The 12684-nt window shown below is 37.3% G+C and overlaps 1 protein-coding gene across 2 annotated transcripts in view; it reads right to left on the reverse strand.

Moving 5' to 3' along the window:
* SLC9A9 (solute carrier family 9 member A9) overlaps positions 1-12684 on the reverse strand; it is a 179476-nt gene that overhangs the window by 73840 nt on the left and 92952 nt on the right. The window contains exons 10-11 of one of the 2 annotated variants that reach the window (XM_048314654.1): positions 5941-6054; positions 4064-4175 (exon numbers count right to left, since the gene is read on the reverse strand). In XM_048314654.1, coding sequence (XP_048170611.1) covers positions 4064-4175; positions 5941-6054 — 226 coding nt within the window. The remainder of the gene's footprint in view (positions 1-4063; positions 4176-5940; positions 6055-12684) is intronic. The other variant, XM_048314656.1, reaches the window with a different exon arrangement.

Raw genomic sequence — 12684 nt, forward strand, 5'->3', positions numbered from 1 at the left:
TATCCATATCTATCTATATCTATATCTATCTATATTATCTATATCTATACCATCTATATCTAATCTATATCTATGTATATCATCTATATCTATATCTATTAATTATAATATAATTAAGTGATGTTTTTGCTTCTTGAGCACTGGAATGGCTGTTCCTTCAGTTTAGAAAAATAGTGAGTGACTTCACTGCATTTTTCAGTTATAAAAGACTCAACATGGTCTAGAAGAGATAATTCAGTTTCAACTGAAGACATGTCTAAAGTAAAATAAATAATCAAACTAAGCATTTGCTTCCAAGTAAAGCAGTGGGAAGCAGATGAATGCACCTAAAATGTAAAGACTCAATGAGAAGCAAGGAACACTACTATATACATCTATCTATCTATCTATCTATCTATCTATCTATCTATCTATCTCAAAATACTTTCCAGGTAGTAATACAAATGAAGGAAGGTAATTTTAACAACCTCAGAAAATGTTCAGGTACTGAAATAGACTGAAGTTTAGATTATATTTTCTGTAAAACTTCAGGGAAAAATGCTAACAAAGCCCAATGGAATGATTGGATGCAGTGGACATTGGTACTTCAGCTACACCTGGAGAGAGTGGTGTGGTAGAAGGACAGACTCTGATGAACCATTAGCAGAGATTCTCTCCCCTTATCTTTCAGAGATGCTGCACTGACAGCAGCTCCACATCTCTGTTAATCCATTCATCCCTGGGCTGTATCACAGATTTCCTAACAGTTTTTTGTATTTTTTTTTGTGCCAGCCATTAGGGATTCATCTTTAAGCAATATTTTTTTAATATGCCAGAGCCTTCAAAGCAAACCAGCCCAGGGTTAAGCTCCCACAGAACAGAACCCATGTGCCCTGTAGGGCTGTTAGCCATCCTTTGCCTGCACCCCACACAGACACCTCTCCAAACCCAGCCCTTTGAAGAGCCTGTGAGGGCTGGAGTGTTTGTTGCTGGTGCAAAAAAAATCTGCCAGGAAAGAAAACTTTCTTTGGGTAGATCTGGTGTTTTGGTTTCAACTGTAGTTCTCTACGCTTTTCTTCCTTGCTTTCTTTTCTATTTAGCTGATTTCTTTACATCTCTATGTTTCTTGGAAAGGTTCACATTGACACTTCCCACCTCCATGTCTGTATGAGTGTGCAGAAGTAAATGCCTGCACAACAGCTGCCTGTACACCAGCATTTTTTGGTTTAATTCTGCATTTATGTTCATCCTTTTCAGACTTCACTGCTGCTGTGTAATGCCTTATATTAACAGCAACCACCCCTGTAGCACTGTGTACCACAAGCCTCTCTGTTGCCTATTTATGTGCTGTAGAGAAGAGGAAAGCAAAGTAAAAAGTAAATAAAGATGTTAGAAGAGTGGAAGGTGATATAAAGTCAAAGACTTCAAAATGTTTCTTTTTCACATGAGTAGAGACTGCTGGACTGCTCACTTTAGCTGATGTTCAACTTAATTTGAGAAGCCCAGGCTTAATTAGTCCTTGTAGAGAGGACTAATCAAGTTTCCATTTACAATGGAATGTTATCAGGAATCATGATTAAAAACAGTTGTAGAAGTGAATCCACCCTCTGTAATGTATTGTTAGAGGAGTGGCAGAAGCAGATAAAGAATGTGATAAATCAAAATTCTACATAATCCACCTCCAAGCCTAACTCTTCCACCTTTTCTCAACTGTATTAATACTCATCAAAAAGCAGAACTTAATGACTTCAGGAGAGTTCTTTGCATAGTAAGGTATAATCAAATGCTAATCGACAATGTACTTGCCTGACCTTAATTGCTTTTCTCAGCAATTTTTCTCAGCAATCATTTTGGTGATTGTGGCAGTAAAACAAGCAGTAAATGTTTGGTGGATTTGGTAATGATAGCACAGAAAACAATACTAACCTCAAATGCATTGTTTTCTACACCTGAATGTGTGGTGCTGTGGTGAATGAAGTCTATTTTTCCCTGTGATCAGCTAGAACCTGATGTTGTATCAGAACAATGAAGGTGGTAAAACACACGCTGAGGTGGTGGATACCCCATCCCTGGAAACACTCAAGGTCAGGTTGGATGGGGCTCTGAGCAACCTGATCTAGTTGAAGATACCCCTGCTCATTGCAGGGGGTTGGACTAGATAACCTTTAAAGGTTCCCTCCAACCCAAACTCTTCTATGACTATTGCTACTGATCTTTTCTAGATAATGTTTTCCTTCAAACTCGAATTCAGTGTCTTGTTTACTCGTCAGAAATGTGTCTCTCTTCTGGCAGTCATTGTCCTCTCTGTTTATGACTATATGGAGTATGACCAGTTTATAGCACTAAGAATGTTATTGGTAACTAAGCACAAATCTTGGTACATCACAGAAAATAGAATTACACAGAAAATCTGTGTATGCTGTGTTCTGTGAAGTGCGCAGCTGCTGGCAGTGTGAGAGACAGTCTTTACTATTTTAGTTGCAGATTATGCTATTGCTTTATTATAATATAAAGATTTTTTTTCTACAAAATGAGGGTTTTTTTCTTTGAAAAATAGTTAAAAATTACTTTTCTGAGAATTTGAACATTTACATTTTAGAAGACTGCAATACTACTGTTTCAGTTCTCAGCTGCCAGATTGTCCTGGAAAGCTAATGTGTGTGAGTCCTGATGTTCAGCTTCTGGCTGCAGGCTACTTTCTGCTCCTTTTCCACGGAGAATGAAATTTGACTGCAGAAAATGAGGACAGAAAAGTTAAAGAATAAGAGAGATTGCAGAGGGTTTTTCATTCTATATTTTAGCTGATGAAAACCAAAAGCCAAAATGGAGCCCAGAAACTAGATACCAAATGATATGAAGCTATTTTTCATGCTTTTGTCTAGTTGGCCACCTGCTAGGCTTACTAGAGGGATCTATAGATACAAGTTACCCGTGGAACAATCGCAAGGGAGCAGTCGGGCTGAAAGTGCTGGATGTGTCATCATCCCTCACACCAGTCTTGCTGGAATTAGCTGACATTTTCAGTGGCAGCTTTTAGCAGAAGGATTGAATGGGTATAGAAATGAACTGCTGTGTTGCTCTCTAGAGAGTTGGAATTACACAGGCATAAATGAGGCCCCCTGATGTGGAGTACTCCTGATGAGGAAGCTTGAAATGCCGCACATTGGATTTCACTTGTTATCTGGCTAAATGGATCGCTGTACATCAAGGCTGTCAATCAAGAACTTTTATCCATAAAAATGTGGAATAAATTTTTGCATAAAAAGAAGGAAAATGAAGCAAAAAAGGTACTGAGTTTCTAATTTTAGAAAATTATCACTAGCACTGGGGGGTCTGCATTTCTGTCTTTTACTGAACAGATATTCTTTGCTTATAAGTGAGTTTTTCCTAACTAGCATCATAAAGGCAAGTGGAATTATTTCTAGCTTGTACAAGTTAAAAAATATGGTATCTAGATGAGCTTTAACAGTTCAGGGGATGATGTTCAAATCAGACTAGAACATGGCTCCCTCTTCTGGATTTTTAATTTTTTTTTTTTTGCTATTCTACGATGTTAACAAAATCGATGAAATTAAATATCAAGCTGGAATACATATGAAAAAGTCTGTGGAATTAAAGTGTTCTAGTCTCATGTTTCACAATAAAACTGTTCCTGAAGTTTAAGGAATTGCCAAAGACCATGTCTGATCTGAGTATCAGTACTAACATTGTCCCAGTTGGATATTTATTTGCTGCTGTGTAAAATACTCTCAGGTATACTACAGGTGCCTCTAAAACAACACAACATAAAAACATGGTATTCCCAAATCGTCATGGAAGTGTAGACAGATGGGGGGACAATGGATTGAAAGACAATGGCTTAATGGGCAGTGGGTTTCCAAAACATTAATTAAAATAGGTCAAGAGCACAGTGAGATTGATCAGAATGCATCCATTTGCTTCAATACTGTGAAGAGATGACCTTGAGTTTTAAGATAATTAATTCTTTGTGATAGATGTGGCTTTTTCTAGTGATAGATGATTATTTTTGTCAGTCATTAAATGTGGACAGGAAAAATACCAAAAATACCAAAATAGCTCTTACCTGAAAACATCATCATGTGCTGAAAGTTCCTGGGAATCTTTTGTTTTCGACCCAAATTCAAAAGGAAAGAAAGTGGGTATATGTTGGAAGCTCTTGCTACAAAAACTGCCACCTAAAATGTAAGATGTTGAGGAAAATAGTCGACAAACTACTGACAAAACCAGAATTAACTTAATCCAAATATTTCTCTAAAATTATTTTTAAAGTGTAATTAAAGAAATATGGTATTATTGTATTTCATTTTTACGTGCCATGTCCTTCTGCTTCCAATAAAACTGTGAAGTGGCAGAGATTTGCCTTCCCCAGACATCCTCGTTTTATATTAATCATAATATATCTCACTTCAATCACTCTACTTCTACCCATCACATTAGTGTCACATGTGACTTCAGCCCTTCAGGAAAATGCCCATCATCAATAGCAGAGACAGCACTGTCTCCTTGAGCAGGAATTTGCAGAGAATAAATGTGCTTTTAGACCTGATTATTACTTCCTTGTTTCCTGGCAATTCATATTGTCTATACCCAGCACGTTTTGCTTTTTCTTCCCCTTCTCTGTGGAGATTCTTCTGATGAAGTTCTTTATTACTTCTCTATGGAACTATCACAAAAGTTGCCTCAATTAGAAACATGAGGCCATTATCAGATTTAAAGAATATATACACTTTTTGCACATTTTGCACATTTTTGCCCTCCCCTTGTCTTGTGGCTCTCAGGGCTCAATTATGACGCTCCCAGTCTGAGACATGCTGTGGACTGGAGGACAGAAGAAGTGTTTGAGAGGTGATGTCTGTAGCCTATCAGCTGCACCAGGAGCTCCCTGAAGCTCCATGGCTTGGGAGAACTGGCACTACGAGCATCCAGTTCTCCTGCCCCTGCTTGGGCAGCCCCTCTGCAGGCTGCTGGCTCTGAGACAGGAGGGATAGAGCCAGGTCCCTGCACTGCTCTGCAGCTCAGCCCCATCCAGGGTGCTGCTCCTGCTGCCTCCCCATACCGGGACAGGGCTGGGGACACAGTGAGCTCTTGGGTCCTCATTGCCACCCAGCCCAACCTGTAGCCAAGGGAACTCTGGTGCAGTCCTGATTATTCGTTTCGAAATTGCATATAAAAGTTACTGCATGTAAACAGTATGGTTCCAACTTTCAAAGCTATTATAGTTCATTTAAAAGTGATAAGCAGAGGGCTGCTGCTCTGAGCCAAAAAATTTCATTGCATAAATTGTCAGTGTGAAAAGAATCTATACCACTGTACGAGTAAGATTTGTTGGGAAACCATGGCAGAATTAAAGACACAGAGCTTTTTTTACCAGTCTCTAGGTACATGACGGTGTAAATAATTCCATATAGGCTAGAGATATCAAGTATAAAGAAGGAAAGATTTGAGCAAAGCAGAACTGTGTGATTTTTAATGACTTCATATCATTTAAGTAGTTGTGGGGAAGTCCTGCTTATGGCACACATCTGTCTGGAGGCAGCTCTCCAGTTTGTGGATCTGCACTGGCTCCAGACTGGAAAAAAGGTTTTGTGTTGCATCTGTGCCCACAGATGTGTCCCAATACTGATCCCAATTTCCCACCCACTTGTAAACCATTGGCAGAAGTTCCCCAGCTTGTTTAAAGATATTTGCCTGTAGCAGAGGAGCAAAACAGCAACTATACAAAGAACATGTGCTTACATGCATTGGGGCAATGATTAGGATATATGTAACAGATGATTTTACTTGGAATTGAGAAAATACTGATTTTTAGTATTCCAGGAACTGATTGGTTTGCTTGTTGACTTTTTTCACACGGAACATGCATTCTTTATATATATATATATATATATATACATACACACACATGTGCAGAGATACATACTTCTTTAAAGCAAAGGATACAAGTGCACCAAATATAAAAAGAGGATTGAAGATGTGATTTTGAAATGTAAATAGTGCGAGTCCCATGTAACAGAAGATGACATTCTCAGCCAAAAAATTCATGAACTCGAACAACTTAAGTGAGAGAGAAAGAACATAATTATGATTCATGTCTATAACAAAGTACTGAATATCCCAGGTTCCCTTGGAACACAGAACTGTTTAGATGAATGGAATAGAAGTTGGTGCTACTTCAAGGGTGGATTTTAAACCCACCTAATTTGCTATACAGTATAACAAGGTGTCTTTTAGCCTTAAAAATCATAGTTGCTTGCATGTTTTTCTCTGTATATGTAAGCTTGACATAGACAACTGGTAAAATACATAAACAGCAAGTAAGTTATATGAACTTCAATTCAAACTGCAAGGAGGCTGGGGGAATTTAGTTTCACTCATGTTTACAGGGGTGAGCCTGGGAAATGGCTCCTGGTTATACAAGTGGCTGTACATAATGCAGTCCTGGGTTATGGGTACACTAATGCCTAGAGAGAGAAAAAAAATCCTTAATGGACTTTTAAGGTGTCCCTTTAAAATATAGCACAGTCTTTCTTACTACCATGAATATTATCCTGCAGATGGAAACTCTTATTGCACTGTATGGACATCAATACAAAACTCATTTCAACCCAAACTATTTAAAATATCATTTAAAGGTATTATAAAATAAGCTTAAAATACATGATTAGGGTAGAATTTCTTCTGTGAAAAAACAAGCAAATCCAAAATATTTATTTGCCTTGAGGGTATATTCTTGATTGTATTTACAACTGATTACATTAAAACTAATAAAACAAATTTTCCTATTTAACTACATCTGGAAAAAATCAATCATTGCTGCCAAATAACCACAAAGAAAAAAAGGGGGCATTTCACTTCTGAAGTCACTTTTGAGCTCAGGATTCTACGCCAACAAATCCTGATGCAGAGTTAGGACCGAAGTTTGTCAGTCTATCTGCAACCAGCCATACATCACTATCCAGAACGTTACTATGGATCTTACTATGGTTTTATTCATCCTCAGTGGGCTTATGTATTTTGTGTAATATGTTTGTGGTCCCAAAAATAATTATCCAGTAACAGTCACTAAAATTTAACAAAGGAAAAATAAGAGCTGTCACAATCATTAAGACAAATTTGAGAGGCAAAGTGGCATAAAACCCATTAGTATATGGGAGGATATTTTGGGCCCCATGGCAGCACCATCAATTATTCCAAGCACACATTCCATAGCCCTGATCTTGTGCTGCAGTACTGAACAACATGAAAACAAACACAAAAAATACTTGCAGGTTAGCAGTCTTAAATTATTTGAATTAAATTTAGATAAGAGAAACCAGTTGTCAAAAACTTCAAAGTATGGGATCTTGTGACCCATAGAAATGATGATAAATCCTTGCATTTCCACTTGGAAGCAAACATGATCCCATGTCTTTGTGGGAATGTCATCTGATGCGTTGTTTGAAACAATAGAAAGATGTATCAGGAGTGCCATGACAGGATCTACTTCTCTTATAAAATAGATATATATGTATATATTAAAAGCTTTTGAGGGAAGGATACTGCTATGAGGAGCCACAACTGAATACTTTAATTGTTGGGATGAGATAAAGTGCTCCATAGGTTTTAAAGCTGAATAATATTTCATTTTTCGTTTAGAAAGTACCATTCAGGACTCCAAAAAATTTTAAGTAGATGTACTCTTGATACATTTTAGAAACAGAGATTCTGAAACTAAGTTTCCTTTCTTGTATCTTCAATACTTCTGTTAACATACATTTTTGGAGGAAAACAGATTTTTGCTATATCATTGCTTTTGCTCTGTACTTTTTCTCAGCAATTTTACTAAATGCAAGCTTTTACTCTTGCCTGAAGTGCTTTCATGGCATAGCTGGTTTTAAACTTCTCACCCCTTGTCTCCCAGCAATCTGACCAAGATACAATCTTTACGGATTTCTTGTGAATCCGGTTTAGTGCATCCTTTTCATTTCCCTGTAACTTTACCTCCTTTTACTCAATACATGCATCCTGCTTCATCTTACTTCAAACCTCCAGGCTCATTTGAGTAAATGATTGTTAAAGAGAAAAAAATCCCTCATTCTTTTCTGGGTGTTTCAACTCAACATGAACAATACATTCTTCCTTTGCTCTCTGGGTGAATGTGTCACGTCCCACAGCACAGGGCACAGGCCTGGTGGTTTCCTTGGCCTCTATTCACAGTGGATGTAACACTTTGTAGCCGCAGCATCTGTGTCAGATGCATCCAATGCTGGAATTGCATTGCTGGACATAAATTTTTTTTTTTTTTTTTCACAAGAGCAAATATAATCCAAATCCTTTTCTTTTTTCCTCTGTGAGTTGTTCGTGGTTTTTTTTTTGTGCATGTGTGTCTTTGCTGAACTGTGTTATTTTTTTTCTCTTATCTCTAGTTTCTCTGTATTTTGATCCTTCTCTATCAGAGCACTGCTTGCTTGCTAGAAGATTAAATCCAGACTACTTTTCTTCCTTTGTGTAGCAAAAATCCAGGTGCTATTTCAATAGCTAATTTAGAGCAGGCTCCACTCCTTCTTATTCCAGGCACAACTGTGATACAGTCTCATATCAAAGATTCAGCTCCTTAAAATGGTAAAAGTAGCTTGTTATCTTCATTCAGAATCTTCTGTGTTTCCCACATAGTTTGCTCTCTCTTTATAAAAGTCTATCACTCTCTCATATGACACATTTATTCACTGACTGCAACTTAGTCAAATTTCCCTCCACGAGTTAGAAAAAATTAAACAAAACAACTGCTTCAGAACTAGTTATTTTCATAAAAGAAGTGATATCTGCATGCCTTTTCCTGGAACATGACACTTGGGAGTATAATATAAAGATTACCCACTGTTCTCCTGACTTTACTTTTTTTTGTGTAGTTAAGCACAGTGTTTTATTTAGTGTTCAGCTTCTGTGTTTTGTTCAACAGTAACACAGAGCCCATGGAGAGATTCCATGTAGCGCTTAACTGTCAGTGCTGTGCAGCACAAATCCCTTCAGAGCAAAACAATTTGTTCTAAAGAGAGCTTCTGAAAACCATGTTAAGAAACAGCTTCCATAGGAGCATTTGCCCAAGCTATCATGCCTTTCAGTCAAATGTTTGTCATTATTTTAAAGAGGAGATGTCAAGATCTTTTGTATGAGAAGTAGAAAAGTAGGAGGAATAGGCTTTGAACGGGAATTTAAAAATTCCTAGGTCACCCAAGGAGTTGCACCATACACAGTAGCCTCTGGGTGACATCCTCTCCTGTCTGAGAGGCCATAAGCCAGGTCCATGATGTGGTCCATGGTCTGCTTTAATGCCACTGAAAAATTTTTAATATTTTGGATATATGTACTTGCAAGTGGGATTACTTTTGTGGGAAGAAAAAGTTAGGATTAAAGTCCTGGATACTGAGTGTCTGGAAGCATTTTATCTATAACCATAAATTCTTTTCCCTTGCCACCCACACAGACAACCAATCTCTTTCTACTCTAAATGAAATTGGCATAAAGTGCTTATACACCACCATTAGTTTTTCCAAGGATATCAGAAAACCATTTTAATATACACATAGCAATAAGACATCTTTTTGTTATGAAACTAAAACCCCTAATTTGTAATGTGGCATTTCTAACTCTCCATGAAGTCTATAAATCTGCTTATACTTTTAATGTAAGAGCTGTAATAAATCACCAATGTCAACCCATTGCAGAGTAGAGTATTAATTACAAAAACATCACATCAGAACTAATCCAGGCACTTGGTTTAGGTGTTTAGCTCAGTGAGTTACTGAAAATGGTATTTGCTTTGCTTTGGTACTTTCCTCTGTAAGTAGTGGTTATTACAAAAGATTTAAATTAAAATTGACATAATATTTATGTATTTAAAAACATATCATTCACTAAATATGCTCCTCTTTTCTATTACTCTCAGCTGCTGTAAGTACTAGGAGGGATGTGCAAAAATTCCATTTTAAGCTGGGACATTCTTTTGGAAGATGCCACTTGCAGTTCAGCTCTCACTGGCAGAGGAAGGAATCAATCCAGGCGATCTGCACCTTAAGCCTTGCTGTAACTGCTGAGTTTGTCTTACACCAATGTTTTATTTTAACTCAAGTGAAACAATTTATATGATATAAAAACTGTATTAGTTTTATCTTTTCAGTGAGATAAGGAAAACATGGTCTTTTTTCCTCTCCTTCCTTTCCTCCACCCCCACAGTTAAGTTCCAGCCAATTAGAGCAATAAACTATGCCAGAATGGCTTTTGCAACTTGATTTATTTTCTAGAACTACTTATATTTTCACTGAGTGTTAGAGAGATTTTCTAGGTAAGTAATTAGTGCACCTGGAAGATGGAACACACTAAGTATCAATCTCATCTACAATAAAATAGAATTCCTTAAAGGAGCATCAAAAGGAGAAAATGAACATAATCTATGCCACAGTCCCCTTGTGGCTGGGGAGATGGAAAATGTAAGATTTTTCAAATAATGATATTTTAAGGAACCTTTTCCATCTCAAGGGAATAAAGTCAGTATGACAGGACTGGGTAAAAGCAGAATGGCAAACAGCATTCCTTCCTCTTGAGGGAATAACACCAGTATGGAGGTATTGGGTAGAAGCTGAAATACACTCACAACTTCCTTCCAGCAAAATTTCATGAATTTTAATCATTGATGGCAATATTGCATTCATTCACTTGATTTAATATCTGCTGCAGGAATGTCATCCACCTCTTGCAAGTACCTGCAGGCCTTCTGTAGATGCACTGATTTTGCTAAAAACTTGGAAAATGCCACCTGTCTGGGGGGTGCACCCTACAGTGATATATTCTTGCATTAAAACAGGGAGAGTTTCCACAGTCCAACAGGAGCTGGGAAGCTAGGATGTAAAATTGATTATACTTTTAAGAGAGATCTAAAGGTGGCAGAGCTATTAAAAACCCAGGATGTTGATGTTAAGTGACGGTTATAAAATTTATTATCTTTGAATAAAGCTATTTAATTAGATCCCAGATATCAAAAATATTCCATGAAGTCAAGGATATTGATAAATTAATAATTAATGAAGATTGCTTTTCCTTAACTCTTTTGAATTAAAATGCATTGAGAATTCAAACTACCATAATTTTCCTGAGATTATAGAAGCCTTTATTATAGCCTAATTGCTTTTTTTAATTTCTCTTCTGATTAGAGGTTTCAAAATTGGAAAAAGGTTCGGATTTGAACCTCTTGCTTGAAATCTTATACAGTTATAATGAATCTACACAGCACACAGTTATAATTCTCATTTCTGAATAACGTGCTTAGATGAAAGGATCAGCAAAAGTAACTCAAATTCATGACAGAATATAAACTTGTTTATGGTGCTAATTTTGACATGCAAGAATATCTGACTCTAAACTTGCAAACACTCTAGCAGAGAGAAATTCTTACAAGATCTTTAATGCCCTGGGGAAAAATTTTGGCCTTTTTTATCAGTCGGCTTTGCTACTGAATTAAATGAATTTCACCCCAACAGATTTATCGAAGGCACACAATAACTTTCTATTTCCCTATAGATCTGGGAGGTTTAAAGGATTCATAAGGCCTGAGGATGAACTAGGAAAGGAAAAAGATATAAAAGAAAACAGTACCACCAAGGGGAAGGAAAGGCCAGCAATATTTTGCATTTCCATGGTATGGCTTCTTCTTTCTGGCATAATCTACTCCCCATCACCAAAGTTCAGCTTGGGAGAAGCTGGATAATACTGGCACAGAATATACTTCTGACCGATACCAGCAAAGCAAATCTGTTGGCCTCAGATATAAAGGCACATCCTACTATTAAATTTATCACAGGCCTTGAATGGCTTTGTTTAAAAAAAGAAGTTTAAACCAAAAATGTTGAAAATTGGACAGCCAAATAAGAATTTGGAATTTAAATTAAATGTTGCTTTCAACCAAATTTGGATCTAGCTTTAGATCATTAGTCTTGCTAAGTTGCTTAGGAAAGGGGATTTCTGCAAAGCTGTGTTTTTTCAAACATGGCTCTGTTTGAAAGAGAGGGAACCTTTTCAGGTCAGTCTCTCCTTTTCCTGCAGCACAACCGACTTCTGCTATTATACAGCACCTTAAATGGTGCCTAAAAATAACCCCAGAATGACCGCTGAACGGAAGGTGGCCCCCAAAGAGAGGGGATGGTGCTGCTGCTCCTACAGCTTGTCAGCCAAGTTCTTCTTTGGTTCAGAAACTAGAAAAAAACGTTTTCAAAGTGCTTATTTATCTTAAATTCCTGAACTGAGATGTTGCAGGCACAAAAGAAGGAGTACCCCAGTGCTCTGTTGTATCAAGATTATGTGCTCAGGGATTTCTGCAGTTCAAACTCGCTAAGTTTATTTTAGCAGGACTGTTTTCTGCAAGGATTAAGAAAGGGTTCTGCTCCAGATGGGGCATAACAGAGTGCAGCTGGAAAATTGTTTGAAGGGATATAAAGAACTTTTGACTGTTCAGCGAATAGTGGTAGTACTGGAATAACTGTGTTTGGGGTGAATTTGGAAATTTTTGGGAACATTGATGCCTCTTCCATTCTCTGATAGAGGCAATGATGGTAATGGAAAATGAAGAGGCTGTTAACAGCCTGTGCTGTCCAGGATTAAGCAAGTATTCTTATGAAGCTGAAATTAGGGAATAGACTCTGTGTAGAAGAAAAA

Source organism: Corvus hawaiiensis, chromosome 10 (assembly GCF_020740725.1).
Source record: "Corvus hawaiiensis isolate bCorHaw1 chromosome 10, bCorHaw1.pri.cur, whole genome shotgun sequence".
NCBI classification, from domain to species: domain Eukaryota; kingdom Metazoa; phylum Chordata; class Aves; order Passeriformes; family Corvidae; genus Corvus; species Corvus hawaiiensis.